The sequence below is a fragment of the Stylophora pistillata genome, chromosome 4 (genome assembly GCF_964205215.1).
Source record: "Stylophora pistillata chromosome 4, jaStyPist1.2, whole genome shotgun sequence".
NCBI classification, from domain to species: Eukaryota; Metazoa; Cnidaria; class Anthozoa; order Scleractinia; family Pocilloporidae; genus Stylophora; species Stylophora pistillata.
This window is the reverse complement of record NC_142522.1, coordinates 1,752,501-1,768,682: the sequence shown is the minus strand read 5'-3', so window position 1 is coordinate 1,768,682 and position 16,182 is coordinate 1,752,501. Positions and strand designations below refer to the sequence as shown.

The window sequence follows — 16,182 nt, the reverse complement described above, 5'->3', positions numbered from 1 at the left end:
GCATGTACCGCCTTCTCTAAAATCTTGCTTACAGTCGGGAGAATGGAAATTGGCCTGTAATTAGAAGCATTCTGTTTATCACCCTTTTTAAACAAGGATATAACCTTTGCTGTTTTCCATATCGAAGGAAATGTTCTTGTTTGAAGGGATAAATTAAATAAGGCCGTAAGAGAAGGAGTAATAACGTCCACAGCATCTTTTAAAAGACGCGCGCTAATTTTGTCGAGACCAACGGCCTTATTAGTTTTCAATGAACTGATGGATCTTGCGACAAAATCTTCACTAATCGGTTGAAACGTAAAAGTCGAGTGGCAGGCCGTGGCTTTAGTTATGTACGGTTCGGGAACGATTTTTTCCGCAAGGGATTTACCCACGTTCACGAAATATGAATTAAGAGTCGAGGCAATAGATTGAGCTGAGGTGAGAAGGACACCATCAGCTAACAAACTGGTAATCCTGGAGGAAGTTTTAGACGAAGGTAGAGTTTGTTTTAAAGCTTTCCAGAAGTCTTTAGAGCTTGATTTACTGCCGTTAATTATTAGGTTAGTGTAACAATCAGATTTGGCTTTCTTGATACTGTGGGTTACCTTGTTCCCCAATTCACGGTACAGACGCCAGCGAGTGTTGTCTTTATTCCCCTTGGCTTTTTTCAGATGGTGATTAAGCAGAGAATTGCATAAATGATAAGCACGATAGCGTGACCAGCGTATGTGATTAAATTCATTCCAGGAACCACTTCCACGGTGGAAGTGGTTCTGTGTAAACAATTAGCACCTCGCTAGTCAGGAGCTAGATCCCTAACAGACACATAAATAAAGTTTCATCATCATCATCATCATCATGATGGTAGCGATCAGGTGGTCCCATTATACTAAACGAAAGTCGGTAGACCGAGATATTTAAGGTATTAAGAAACTGAACCGTGCTGATATTTTCCAAGTGATATCCAAATGTAGTTCTGGTCAAAAAGAGAGGACATATTACTCATCATAAAGCAAATCTATACGAACCTGTAGAGGCTAGATAGACGCCTTTATTTAGAAAATGCAAATGAGCAAAATATACATGTAACACTTAGTGTAGTGTATTCAGGGAGTCTGCAGAGCATCTCTACTATCAACAGGTCCTACTTCCAGTCCATGAATATGTCTACTTTGTAAATATCATCCTTCACTGCTTCAGATTTCTTTGATAACACATATGAAGAGGAGACTTATACGGCATAGGACATCCCTTGATTTTTCATTTTGAGTTCAAATGGTTCGAAAGGGAAACTGTATCTCATTTTGAGCACTTTTGAGTGAATAAACAGAACGCTGCGAAAATATCACTCTGGAAAATCAGCTGCACGAGGACAAAGATATTCAATCGTAGTAAAACTGAGGAATATTCAATTTAGTTCATGAGACCCCGATGGTACTGCAAGTATTGGCTTATTTTATCAATTTCGTTACAACCGTCATTATGCGTGCGGGATTTATCAGTACTGATGATGGACAAAAAAAAGAAGCAAAATTCCTCAACAACTGCAAAAAAATAAGAATCATGAAATAACTAATAATAAACTCAGTTACAGTAAGACGTTAGTCAAGAAGTTGAAACTTCTTTGTTAAGAATACTTTGTTAGAATTAAATTTATGTTGGGATTTCCAAAAACCGGTGTTGAAGTAATTCGTCCGCCCATGGTCGTTCCTTGGGATCCCTACAAAAAAAATTGAGTCAGTAGCCACTTACGTAAGACGTCATCACGTCGCAAATTCGTGATGAAAGGAACCTGGGCATGACTAGCATTCTCGCAAGCTGGATAACGTTAATAGATATTTTGACCAAAATTTCATTCCGACGGCAAACGCGTAAAGCTAATACACAGTTCCAGTCATTCAAATTCTCTATCGCACCATTAAATAACGGTAACTATTTCTTCTTTTAGCGCAATTAAATGTAACAGATCTAGCCTCACAAAGACGGGAGCCATAAACAAGCTCCTGATATCGATTTATACCGTTCTGATTCGTTCAAATTAATACAAACCAAGTCAATGTGGCCGCAATAAAATCCCTTCCATCCTGTGATACATCCTCTGGCAGTGTTGGCTCTGTTGGTTCAGATCCAATACTAAACATGGCCGCTACCGGCTCAAGGTGACCCAGAGGAGGACTTCCGGTCAACATTTCCACGACCGTACAACCAACACTCCTTTATAAAAGATGAACAACACTTTCTTTGAACAGAAATACGACAAGAGCATAAAAAACGAATAGGAACCAATGCCAACAAATTTCTCACTTTGGGAATCTAATATTTCTCTTGTTAAAGGTGGCCGAGCGAGTTGAGGGGCGAAAACGGTGGGGTTAATTTTCCAGATTCTTTACTATCTTTTAGTCTCTTACCAAGTTTTCTCCACCCGCCTTTTCGACAATCTCAGAAATATAAATAAACGAAACAAATTCTGCGACTGACTTTCAAACCTACCAAATGTCAACTTTCCTTCCATATCCTTTTCCCCAAAATATTTCTGGTGCCATCCAGTGAGGAGTGCCACAGTGAGAAACAAAATTGGTTTTGCTTCCGATTTTCTGAAATAAAAAAAAAGCGAAATTTCGATAACGAGTATAAATACTTTATACTAAGTTGCATGAGGAGAGCATCATTTAGTAAAATACCACTTCAGTTTTAAATTCTTTCTCAACGGACCCGAGTAAAAATAACAATTGAACAGTTATTTCATGTGTCTGAGGAAAGCCAACTTCCCACTTATTCGAACCAGTGAGGAATTGACTGACTGACTGATAGAGATGTATTTGCTGCATCATTATTCAGAGGTTACGTACTTCTATATTCTATTTCTCCAGTTTTCAAAATTTGAAGTTTGCTTGAATTTTTAATCTCCTGTTGAATAATTCTTACGGCATACCGCGTGTAGAACCACTGTTTACAACGTTTTCAGTCACTGGAAGGGTCTTCATTAACTTAAAACGTCTGCATCTTACCTGAATTAATTTTGATAAACCAAAGTCAGCCAGTTTTATGTCCTCGCGGATATCAATAAGAACGTTTGATCCTTTGCGAAAAAAAGCGTAAGTTCAGGGTTGCTTTACAACAGCCATATTCCCATAATCATTAAAAAAAAGCACTGAAAATGATATACCCCGGTAACGAAATAATCAGTAATTGTTCCATGGGTGCCTGGTCCTTTCTATAGGGAGAAAATGGATGCAATGCGATCGAAAATTTAACGAAAAAAAGACATTTTCAAAGATTTTGTGGCAATTTGCTATTTCCATAATCAACGATAGGAAGACTTCGTGCCGAAAAAATATAGTTTGTCCAGAACGAAAATTTTTCTCGGATCTGAATTAACTTCTAGAAAACCTCTCTCATCCTTAATGCTATTATGGATGTGGATTAACGATACCTTTAATGTCTCTGTGAATGACATTTTCTGAATGCAGGAACGACACTCCTTCCAACATTTGTCTTGTGAAATTTCTTGATTCACATTCATCGAGAAACTTCCTCTCCTTTATGTAATCATACAATGATCCCTGCCAATGATTTGAAACGGTGTTTGAAATAGTTTTGGTTGTAGGTAGCTAATCTATTTCCATTTGGGGTTATCTTAAAGACTAACAAAATCGGAAAAATGACGAAGTCGAGAATGAATCAAGTATCGAATCAGATAATTTTATTTGCTTCAGGAAAGTCTTATCAACAACCTAAATTATAGTAAGACTAAATTTTATGGATTCAACCGGCTTTCATTTCGCTTTCTAACAGTAATACAACTTAGGAAGAAACAAGGATCAATCTTGACAAACTTCCAACCAAAATTAGAAACTTGCTTGAAAATACGTTTCCACCCAAAAAAGACCAGTGAGCATATTTGTCCACTAACACTAAAGAAACTAAACAAAAGCATTACTCCGAGCGAGGCTTCCGTCTTCAGTGGATAGCGCTGGCTGACCTATTGGTTGAAACTTGATTTCTCTTCAAAATTTGACTTAATTCTGTTGATTTCATCAACCTACCCTTTCCATGAATTCCATAAATAAATGGAGATAATTTTCTTTCTCTTCACTGCCATAGTAAGTCAAGATTCGTCTATGTTCAAGTTTGCTCAAAATGCTGATTTCGTTTTTCAGAACATCCACCTCCTGACAAAAATAAGGGAAAAATCACTGAATTACGCTTATTTCCAATAAATGTGCTTATTTCTTTGGAGGCATTATTAAAGAGAGAAATGAGAGATTCATTTCAATTTCTTCTTGCAAAAACTATGGTTCGTAATCTAACATCTTCTTACATATGTATATGTAACCTCCCGGTTAGCTCAATTGGTTAGAGCGCTGGATTGTTGTGCGGGAGGTCGAGGTCGATGGTTCGAGCCCCGGCCGGACCAACACTCAAGGTCTTAAAATAACTGAGGAGAATGCGCTACCTTTCTATAATATCAAGAAATGGATAGACATTCTAGTCTTCTCGGATAAGGACGAATAAACCGTAGGTCCCGTCTCCTGCATCTATTAATTAGTTAATTTGGTTAGGCAGGGGACGTTAAAGAACCCACTCACGAGATTACTGTGATGTGGTCTGGCCTGTTTACTGGGAACTGGGGGGAGGGGGCATCTTCAAATACGTTTCCTTCGATTGTTTGTAAACTGCTGATGCAGTCCGGCCAAAGTCCCCCGAAAAGTGTTGTGATGCGCATTTGATCATATCCACATGTTAATTTGCGCAATATAAATATTAAATTATTATTATTATATTTCAAATTTTGTTAGACTTACCGTCCTCGTTTCAGCATGGTGAGGCTCTATTTTAACTACTTTCACTGCACAAGGATCTGCAATGTTTTTATAGTAAAAACACTTGTACACCTGTTAAAAAAGGACCAGTCGTTCATTAAAGGTTAAAAGTTTGCGAATATTTTAATGGACCAATTTCCACATTTTTCCAGGAATATATACATTTAACTTTGGACATACATAGGTGATTTGTTTCCCTCCCTGAAGAGCTCTATGCCAGTAAGATGACACTTAAATTTCTTTACATCACTGACGGTTTACACTGCTTTATTCAGTCTTATATTGAGCTTTCTTTAGAGGGACATATTTCAAATCTGTCCTTTAGCCATAGAGGTGAATCAAAGTACCTGTGAGTAAACGTTGTTTGTAAATCTTACAGCCTATTGCATAAATTTCGCTTACCTTGGCGCCATACTAATCTGAAATATATGACGGCTAACGTTGACTGCCTTTATTGACGATAAAACTGTTACATTTTCACGCTCAATGAATGAGAACTTGGCCATTATGACCTAAGACCAAGCCTCTTGGTAGAGAATAGACTAATTAACTGGTTGCTTCTCCGAGTTGTTCACCCTATTCCCTACTAAGGAACTTTCGCCAAGGCTTAAACCTTATTGCTCTTTTAGCATGATATAACGATAGAACTAGAAGTACCTTGCCGAATGCTCCAGCTCCAATGCAGTCTCCTAGCTCCCACTATTGAAAAAGCCAATAATGAATCATGTAAGTCAAATTATCTTGAGTTACTTTGGATACGAGTCAGCTGAGTGTGATTAGCAGCTTAGGTAATGGTCAGTTATCAAAGAGACCCACATGGGGCGCATTGATATTCACCACTTAGTTCATGAAAACTCGTAATCATGTTCACTGTTGTACCACAAAACGAACACCCACATCCTAAAAACATGAGTCTCTCTTACCTCGGGTGTCCCAAACTTCAGATCTGAAAACGCAATGGAAGCATGAAATCATGTAGGAAATCAAAACAAAATATCTTGGTAACGACTGAATTGATGGCATTTTCGCCGCCAACTTTCTTATAACAGCACCAAGCCTATGTACGACTTCTCAATGAAAGATATGTTTTATTGAAAACCTTTTTATGAAGTTTTGATTTTTGATACTCTGCACTCAATATGTAAAATCATAGCGATTCGTTTTGCTCTATTCACTAACGTTCCTTGCTGTTCGTTAGCAGGTGCTAATCTTTGTCCTAAAAACTTGTTAGTTACTGTAATAAGAGTACTAAGATGAAAAATTACAACGCTGAAATGGAAGGAATAGTTTTTATAAAAAAAAAAAAAAAAAAAAAATTCGCTACAACAAATACTGACAAATTATTAAAGTTAAAAAGCTGTAATTTCGCTATTAGATCTATTAAATCGATGTGGTTGTCTGCTTCACTCAATATTTTTTAAAAGCAAGACACTATGATGAATTCGAAGTTTAGATTTAAATTTCTGTTTCGATAAATCATGCAGTTAAAAGTTCTTAACTCACCACGTATAATAGCCCCGCGCCTCAGCAAATCTCTCTGAAATAAGTGTTTTTGTCAAGTTTAGGTAAATTCTAGATCTATTATCGTGTTTGAGCAAAACGTCGCGGAATATGAAATATGAAAAATGAGTTTCATAGTTAGACGTTAAATATATTCGGGTCTCAGAACATTTAATATGCTAAATTTGTATAAGGGGGCTCAAGAAATATGAATTCCTCACGGCGCAAGTGTATTCAAAGCTAGCATAAGTAGACATTTTACGAACTGAATAAAAACATTTTATAGTAGTTTATGAAATTCTAAGCTAGAACAATGGTGTCTTCGTGCCAAAGTGGTTTGTTCAATCTCAAACGATTTCGAAAAATGTTGATCAAAGTGTTTTCAAAGTAGTTCGGGTCGAGTCCTTCGCTCGTTGTATCAAGAAGCCGACTCATAGGCAACATGAATATAGCGTAACAATCATAGTAAGTGAAAAACAATGGTTCAGTTACACACCTTTAGATTTTTTGTTACCCCATGTACCTCCTCATCTACAGCTGAAAGCGCCGCAATGGAAGCATAAAAGTAAGAAATCAAAACACAATATCTTGGTTATGACTGAATTGATGGCATTTTCGTTAACTTTCTTACAACAGCACCATCGATTTATGTAAGCATATGCATGACTTCTAAAAGAAAGATATATTCTATTAAAAATCTTATGAAGTTTAGATTTTTGATACTCTGCACTCAATATGGAAAATCATAGCGATTCGTTCTTGCTTTATTCACTAACATTTCTTATGCAATGTTGTTCGGTAGCAGGTGCTGCCGTTTGTCCTAAAAACTTGTCAGTTACAGTAATAACAAAACTAAGCTGATAAATTACATCGCTGAAATAGAAGGAATAGTTTCGATAAAGGAAAAAAACGAAAACCCTGCTCCCAACAACAACTAAATGAATTGCTGAGTTGAGTAGCTATGATATTGCAAAAGATGATAGAACAGGAAAAAAAAAGATTAAATGCAAATGCAAATACGATTAACCCGTTTCTATGCGGACATTTTCGCCAGCAGATCAGGTAACTCAACGTAGTTGTCTGCGGTAATCAATATTGGAAGTAAGACGGTATGAAGTTTGACTTTCAATTTCTGTTTTGATAAATAATGCAATTCATTAGTTAAGCTTTCAACTCACCATAGAAGTGCTCGTCCAAATCTCTCTGAAATGAAATGTTACTTGTTAAATTTAGCAAATTCTATACATCTATTATCGTTTTAGAGCAGAACGTCCTGGAATATGACCACCGCTTTGAGAAAAAGTCACGTAACTGCCATGAGAAATGAGAGACATTTAAAAACACTGTTTGACACCAGTTGGACAATGAGGGAACTTTAGAAACTAGATTAAAGGAAAACAAACATTGAACCAAGATATTCCATGGTTGAAGAGCTAGGGTACTTCAAGTTTGAAGTGGTTTTCCACTTAATGTTAGGTGGGATAAAACCAAACATACCACTTCATGATTCCGCCGGGCCAATATTGAAAAAAGAAAATTCAAAATATGATCACTTTATTACTTTGGGTAGGTTATTTGAGTGTGATTTGTGATGCTGGTAATGGACACTTCGATGTCTATCTAGCACTGTTCAGTTCATGACAATTTGTAATAATGTTTACTGTTGTCTTAAAAAACAAACACACACACAATCTACTAACAGGCATTTCTCCTTGCTTTGTAGACCCTAGTTCTTGGACTGCAAACGACTGGGGCTACGATCGAAAGACAGCAAGAAATTAAATGAATCAGCATCGTGATGAACGGGTCACCTTATCGCCAGCGTTCCTATATCAGTACTATTAACTAATGTAAGTGCTTATGACTTTTGAAAGACAAATCATTTCATTGATAATCTTCTTATGATGTTTGGTTATTTAACAGTACTGTTATTTCAATCAAGAGCGCGCGTCGGATGTGAGAGGGCAAAAAGCCAACATAGCTTGTGTTGGCTTCTAACTAACAGTTGTTGTATCAAATTGTTCACGATGTTAATGTTGCCTAAACTCTCTAAAACGACCGGAAGTCAATGTTCCTTCCGACCGCCGAGACGGCAAGACTTAAATCACTCGACATGTGCCGATTACTTTACGACTGACCAAAGCTGATTAAAAAGTCAACGGCGAGGTAACAACCCGACCTTACAATTTACACAAAACACGCAGTATTTTCCAAGTAGAGAAATGTTAAGGATCACGAGATACAATACCTACCGAGCCCAAGTGACTTTTAGCTAACAGACAAATGAAAAAGTTGCGCATAGTTTGTTTGTGTTTTGTTTAATGGAACTGAACATGCAAATGATCGAGGACAGCCTTCGTTTAAAAATCCTGAACTAGATTTCTCACTCTGAGTGTAAGATTTACAAGTTACAAACTTGCTGAGAAAAGTATTCGGCTCAATCTTTAAAACTTGGTGGTTTTTTGCTCTTTTACAATGTTTTTCTGTGTGGTAAGTAGTGACTGAAAGAAATCAAATCGTATTACGATTACTCAAACGGACTTCAAAGATGAGCTTTCAGTTATGGTAGAAGTAAATCATATGGAAGGGAATCAAGTAGATGGCAGTAATGTCTGCCTGACAATTTAAGAAAAATAGCGGTTAGACTTTAAGTGTATTCAGGTCCCAGAACATTTAATATGCTCAATCTGTATAAGAAGGATCAAGACATATGAATGCCTCAAGGCGCAAATATATTCAAAGCTAACATTGGTAAACATTTTACGGGCTGAATAAAAACAGTTTCAGTAGCTTATGAAATTCTAAGCTACAACAACGGTGTCTTTGTACCAAAGTGGTCTGTTCAATCTCAAACGAAATGGAGCTAGGTTGAGTCCTTCGCTCGTTGCATCAAGAAGACTCGTAAGCAACTGGAGCATAGCGTAACAATTATAATGAGTGAAAAGCAATGGTTCAGTTACACACCTTTAGATTTCTTCTTATCCCATGTGCCTCCTCATCTAGGGCTGAAAGCGCAATGAAGCATAAAAGTAGGTAAGAAATCAAAACAAAATATCTTAGCGATGACTGAATTGATGGCATTTTCGCTAACTTTCTTACAACAGCACCATCAACCTATGTAAGCATATGTATGACCTCTCAAAAAAAAGATATATTCTATTAGAAATCTTATGAAGTTTAGATTTTTGATACTCTGCACTCAATACGAAAAATCATAGCGATTCGTTTTTGCTCTATTCACCAACGTCTCTTATACAATATTGTTCGCTTGCAGGTGCTAGTGTTTGTCCTAAAAACTTGTCAGTTACAGCAATGAGAGGCCCAAGATCTTAAATTGCATCCCTGAAATGGAAAGAATAGCTTCTATAAAGGAAAAAACAAAAACCCTCGTAACAACAACTAAATGAATTACTGACTTGAGTAGTTATGACAAACCGGGGAAAAAAAAGGAAGAAACGCAAATGTGAATATAATTAAGCGAACTATTTCTATGACATCTTCGCCATCAGTTCAGTTTGTAACTCGATGCTTGATGTAGTTGTCTGCGGCGGTCAAGTTTGGAAGTAAGACGTTATGAAGCTTAGCTTTCAATTTCTGTTTCGATAAATAATGCCATTCATTTGTTCAGTTTTTAACTCACCATAGCAGTGCTCGTCCAAATCTCTCTGAAATAAAATGTTACTTGTTAAATTTAGCAAATTCTATACATCTATTATCGTTTTTAGAGAAGAACGTCATGGAATATGACCACCGCTTTGAGAAAATGTCACGTGACGCCATGAGAAATGAGAGACATTGAGAAAAACTGTTTGACACTATTCTAACCAGTTGGGCAATGAGGGGACTTTAGAAACGAGGTTAAAAAAAAACAACAAAATTAAAGCAAGATATTCTATGGTTGAAGGGCAAGGGTACTTTAAGTTTGAAGTGGTTTTTCATTTAGTTAAGGTTGGCTGGGATAAAACCAATCATATCACTTGATTTTTCCGGGTCAATATTGAAAAAAGAAAATTTATGATATCTTCATTACTCTGAGTAGGTTATTTGAGTGTGATTTGTGATACTGGTAATGGACACTTAGACGTCTATCTCGCACTGTTAAGTTCGTGAAAATTTGTAATAATGTTTACTGTTGTCTTAAAAAACAAAAACACACACACACACACACACACACACACACACACAGACACACAATCCACTGACAGGTATTTTTCCTTGCTTTGTTGACCCTGGTCCTTGGACTGCAAACGACGGGAGCTAGGATCGAAAGACAACAAGAAATTAAATGAATTAGCATCATGATGAACATGACAGATCACCTTTTCGCCAGCGTTCCTATATCAGTACTATTAACTAATGTAAGTGTTTATGACTTTTCAAAGACAAATCATTTTATTGACAATCTTTTTATGATGTTTGGTTATTTAACAGTTATTTGAAGAGCGCGTGTTGGATGTGAGATGGCAAAAAGCCAACACAGCTCGGGTTGGCTTCTAACCAACAGTTGTTGTATTGAATTGTTCACTTTAATGTTGCCTAAACTCTCTAAAACGACCGGAAGTCAATGTTCCTTCCGACCGCCGAGACGACAAGACTTAAATCACTCGACATGTGCATTACTTTACGACCAAAGCTGATTGAAAAGTCAACGGTGAGGTAACAACCCGACCTCAACATTTACACAAAACACGCAGTATTTTCCAAGTAGAGAAATTTTAAAGGTCACGAGATGCGATACCTATCAAACCGAAGTGAGTTTGAGCTCATCGAAAAAAGAAAAAGTTGTGCACAGTTTGTTTAGTGTTTTGTTTAATGAAACTGAGCGTGCAAATGATCGAGGACAGCCTTCGTTTAAACATCCAGAACTCGATATCTTACTCCGAGTGTAAGAGTTACCAGTAACAAACTTGCTGAGAAAAGTATTCAGTTCAATCCATGAAACTTCATGGTTATCCTGAAGTATTTTGCTTTCTTACAATGTCTTTCTGTGTGGTCAGTAGTGAGTGAAAGAATCAAAACATGTTACGACTACTCAAACGGACTTCAAAGATGAGCTCACAGGTAGAGGTAATTCATATGCGAGGGAATCAAGATAATGGCAGCAATGTTTGCCCGACAGTTTTAAGAAAAATAATTAGACTTTAAGTATATTCGGGTCCCAGAACATTTAATATGCTCAATTTGTATATGGAGGATCAAGAAATATGAATGCCTCAAGGCGGAGTATATTCAAAGCTTGCATTAGTAAACATTTTGCGGGTTGAATAAAAACAGTTTTAGTATCTTATGAAACTCCAAGCTAGAACAATGGTGTCTTTGTGCCAAAGGGGTTTGTTCAATCTCAAACGATTTCGAAAAATGTTGATCAAAGTGTTTTCAAAGTAGTTAGGTCGAGTCCTTCGCTCGTTGCATCAAGAAGCCGACTCGTTAGCAACTTGAGCATCGCGTAACAATCATAATAAGTGAAAAGCAATGGTTCAGTTACGCACCTTTAGATTTTTTGTTGCCCCATGTACCTCCTCATCTAGAGCTGAAAGCGCAATGGAAGCATAAAAGTAAGTAAGAAATCAAAACAAAATATCTTGGTGATGACTGAATTGATGGAATTTTCGTTAACTTTCTTACAACAGCACCCTCGATTTATGTAAGCATATGTATGACTTCTCAAAGAAAGATAAACTCTAGTAAAAATCTTATGAACTTTAGATTTTTGATACCATTTGTCCTAAAAACTTTTTTAGTTACAACAATAAGAAAACTAAGATGATAAATTACATCGCTGAAATGGAAGGAATAGTTTCTATAAAGGAAAAAACAAAAACCCTCCCGACAACAAATAAATGAATTGCTGAGTTGAGTAGCTATGATATTACAAAAGATGATAGAACAGGAAAAATATGAATAAATTCAAATGCAAACATAATTAAGTTAAACTGTTTCTATGACATTTTCGCCAGCAGATCAGTTAACTCAATTTAGTTGTCTGCGGTGATCAATATTGGAAGTAAGACGTTATGAAGTTTAACTTTCAATTTCTGTTTCGATAAATAATGCAATTCATTAGTTAAGCTCTTGACTCACCATAGAAGTACTCGTCCAAATCTCTCTGAAATAAAATGTTACTTGTTAAATTTAGAAAATTCTATAGATCTATAATCGTTTTAGTACAAAAAGACATGGAATATGACCACCGTCTCTGAGAAAGTGTCTCGCAACTACCATGAGAAATGAGACATTTAAATACACTGTTTGATACTATTCTGCCGCAGTCGGACGATGAGGAGACTTTAGAAACGAGATTAAAAAAAATTGAATCAAGATATTCTATGGTTGAAGAGCAAGGGTACCTCGAGTTTGAAGTCGTTTTTCATTTAGTGAAGGTTGGCTGGGATAAAACCAATCATATCACTTGATTTCGCCGGGCCAATATTGAAAAATGAAAACTCAAGATTTCTTCATTACTTTGAGTGGGTTATTTGAGTGTGATTAGTGACGCTGGTAATGGACACTATCTAGTATTTTTGATTTCATGAAAATTCGTAATGATGTTTACTGTTGTCTTAAACACCCACACGTGCACACACACACACAATCTACTAACAGGTATTTCTCCTTGATTTGTTGACCCTGGTCCTTGGACTGCAAACGACGGGAGCTAGGATCGGAAGACAGCAAGAAATTATATGAATTACCATCGTGATGAACTGATCGCCTTTTCGTCAGCGTTCCTCGGCCCCATTAACTAATGTAAGTGCTTATGACTTTTCAAAGACGAAGTATTTCACTGACAATCTTCTCATGATATTTGGTTATTTAACAGTTATATCAAGAGCGTGCGTTGAATGTGACATGGCAAATAGACAACATAGCTCGAGTTGACTTACAACCAACAGTTGTTGAATTAAATAGACCAATTCCGATATGTTTTGCCGCTAGAGACTGGTAGTGAATTTGAACGCGAAAGCGAGGCTTAGGGGAATAGCGCGGGAATGCAAAAGTACTTGCAGATGTAAACATGGGGAGACCTTTTTCTGAATTTCAGCTTGAAATGGTGAAATATTGCTCAGTTGCGGTTTGTACCAGCGGAACTCACAACAGTCCAGATTTGTCATATTTTTTGTTTCCAAGCAATGTCAAAATACGGAGAAAATGGGAAACTTTCTGCAGATGAGCTGACAATAAGTTCAAGAACCTGTGAGACCCACGAATTCGTTCTTTGCACTTCAAGTATGAAGATCTTAAAAAAAAACTTTCTGGTAAGTTATCAATCATAACAGGGGCTGTTCCAACAATATTTGATCCAAACAAAAGAGCTTCAAAAGAAAATCTACGGACAGAAAGGCTAGAAAAGCGAACCCTTCGTGTCCAGCACTCCGCAGCTTTCCAGACCGATGAGCATCCGGCGAAAAAGAAGCCGAAAATATGTGACGAAGATATCACAGATGTTCCAGCGAGTGAAGCTCTGACAAAGTCTGTGGGATGTAAAAACTTACCTTACTGAATCTTTACTGACTATCTCACTGACTACACAGATCGAGTAGACAAAGTAGATGAATCTCATAGAAATGTGATGTGCCAAACTGATCTTACGATGGGAAACTTTGAAGCGATGGCAGAAGAACTATAAACACTCAAAGCTAAGCTTAATTCAAAATTCAAACAAGAAAAAAAAGTAGATAACTCAAAAAAACGACGTAAAATGGTGATGGAAGACGTTCTCAACAGCGATGATTCAGTGAAGTTTTCTACTGGGATTCCATCACTTGCATGCTTCACGCTACTTTTAAATACATTATTGCCATGCAGAAAACATGAAATACTGGGATAAAAATAAATGCCAGCTGTCGAACTACCAGAAAAATCTGAATTTAAACAAGCCTGGCCGTAAACGTTCTCATCAGGCTAATGAAGAGCTTGTATTTATATTGATGAGGCTAAAATTGGGACTTACAGAGAGGCACCTTGCTGATGTATTCTCTGTAACTAAGAGCACAGTAAGCCGAGTTTACATAACCTGGATCCATTTCTTAGCTCTCACTTTCAAGGAGTCATTACGTCGCTGGCCATCAAAAGAAGAGGTCAGGGTGCATATGCCTTCTTCTTTCTCTAAATACCCTGACACTAGAATAATATTAGACTGTAAGGGGTTCTTTATTGACTGAAAAGCCCTCTTCTCCAAGTGCCCAAAAGGCGACTTGGAGCGACTATAAACATCACAACACTAAAACTCTTGGTTGGTATAACACCATCAGGGGCTTTTTCTTTTGATTCAAAGTTATGGACAGGGAGTACAAGTGATCGATGTGTAACCCAAGAAAGTGGCCTACTTGATCTTCTAGAGGAAGGAGACCATGTTATGGCAGACAGAGGATTTACTGTGAGAGATCTCCTTACTAAGAAAGGAGTAAAGCTTAATATACCACCCTTCACTAAAGGTAACACTTCAACAGAAAATGAAAGCAGTGCAGGCATTATTTAAAAAACATAAATAAGCTATTAAAAAACTGTTAATTCTGTCAGGTAAGCAGCTGTCAAGAAAAGCACACAAGCAAACTAGCTCAATTGCAAAAGTCCGGATCAATGTTGAGAGAGCCATTGAACGAATGAAGGAGTTCAGGATCCTGCAAGGGAATATTCCATTGTCAGCAGTCAAGAATATGGATCAGGAAGTCACTATTTGTGCTGCATTGTGTAATCTCTTTCCTCCACTTGTAAAGTAATACACTAGTGTTGAACCTAGTGGCCCACACAGCTATCAATGGGTCTTTAAATGTGGGAGAGTATTGTTTTACTTAGGGAAAACAGAATCAACATTGCCAAGCGATATAAGACGAAATGAAATAACCTTAATTTAAACTGGGAAAACTAGAAAGAAAGTCATGAAAGTTATGAAACAGTTAGGCACAATCAATTTCTGGCCTAAAAAAAACTTTACTACCTTATTGATTAGTAACAGAGACCAAACATTTTGTGCAACAATTATTTTGCTATTCTATACTGTTATTAATCTGTGCAGCAGATCCAAGAAACTTTATTGTCGAAGGAAGGGGAATGTGAGAGCCAGAGCCAGAGCTAGAGCCAACCATTACTTTTAACAGGTGTTTTCTTTCCATTATCTTTATCCGTGTCATAGGTAATAGTTGGCTAGATATACAAATCACAAGAATGTACAAAGTATCAGAGTACTATTGCAGCAATCACACAATTTTGAGTTGGATGACATTTCAGACATCAGTCAACACTCAAAATTCACTTACAGGTGATAAAAACACAAGTGTCTTGTTATTCGAAGATTTGAATCAATGATTCAAGCTGAAATATTGACAAATGGAGATTATTTCTTGACCAAAAGGAAAAAATTAAGTAAATGCATGCACAAGATAAATTCATGACAGTTGCTTGTATATCCATGTCCTTCACCTTATACACTGAACAATCCTGTAAATGACCATCTGCAAACAATTTATACTCTTGCAAGCTTTTAAAAGATTTAAGCTTTTCTGCCATGTATTCTTCCTCAGAACCAATCAAATACGTATAGAGGTCAACAAAAGTGAATTCAGGCATGCCAGAAAAATCATAGGACCAGTTCTGGATAAGCTCAGGTCGTGGAAGACGTCCTTTGTCGGTTTCCAGTTTCTGTTTGATAACTTTTGCCAAGTCTTAGTCTTTTTCGTCTATCTTTGGTACTATTGCAGCAATCACACAATTTTGAGTTGGATGACAAATCAGACATCAGTCAACACTCAAAATTCACTTACAGGTGATAAAAACACAAGTGTCTTGTTATTCGAAGATTTGAATCAATGATTCAAGCTGAAATATTGACAAATGGAGATTATTTCTTGACCAAAAGGAAAAAATTAAGTAAATGCAT

General features: G+C 36.9%; 1 protein-coding gene and 1 pseudogene across 2 annotated transcripts in view; one reads left to right on the top strand and one right to left on the bottom strand.

Annotated features, from left to right (window-relative positions):
* Positions 1-1,013: 1,013 nt before the first annotated feature.
* Positions 1,014-16,182, bottom strand: part of LOC111337057 (mitogen-activated protein kinase kinase kinase 3-like) — a 23,659-nt gene continuing 8,490 nt past the window's right edge. The window contains exons 5-23 of one of the 2 annotated variants that reach the window (XM_088757365.1): positions 12,907-12,960; positions 12,387-12,411; positions 11,795-11,835; positions 10,509-10,562; positions 9,946-9,970; positions 9,270-9,310; positions 8,006-8,059; positions 7,484-7,508; positions 6,802-6,842; positions 6,309-6,342; positions 5,729-5,751; positions 5,463-5,504; positions 4,788-4,877; positions 4,029-4,154; positions 3,416-3,545; positions 2,991-3,061; positions 2,473-2,576; positions 2,032-2,196; positions 1,014-1,702 (exon numbers count right to left, since the gene is read on the bottom strand). In XM_088757365.1, coding sequence (XP_088613491.1) covers positions 1,636-1,702; positions 2,032-2,196; positions 2,473-2,576; positions 2,991-3,061; positions 3,416-3,545; positions 4,029-4,154; positions 4,788-4,877; positions 5,463-5,504; positions 5,729-5,751; positions 6,309-6,342; positions 6,802-6,842; positions 7,484-7,508; positions 8,006-8,059; positions 9,270-9,310; positions 9,946-9,970; positions 10,509-10,562; positions 11,795-11,835; positions 12,387-12,411; positions 12,907-12,960 — 1,212 coding nt within the window. In that variant the 3' untranslated portion in view covers positions 1,014-1,635. Of the gene's footprint in view, positions 1,703-2,031; positions 2,197-2,472; positions 2,577-2,917; positions 3,062-3,415; positions 3,546-4,028; positions 4,155-4,787; positions 4,878-5,462; positions 5,505-5,728; positions 5,752-6,308; positions 6,343-6,801; positions 6,843-7,483; positions 7,509-8,005; positions 8,060-9,269; positions 9,311-9,945; positions 9,971-10,508; positions 10,563-11,794; positions 11,836-12,386; positions 12,412-12,906; positions 12,961-16,182 lie in introns of those variants that run through there. The other variant, XM_088757366.1, reaches the window with a different exon arrangement.
* Positions 13,330-15,197, top strand: LOC148731996 (uncharacterized; annotated as a pseudogene).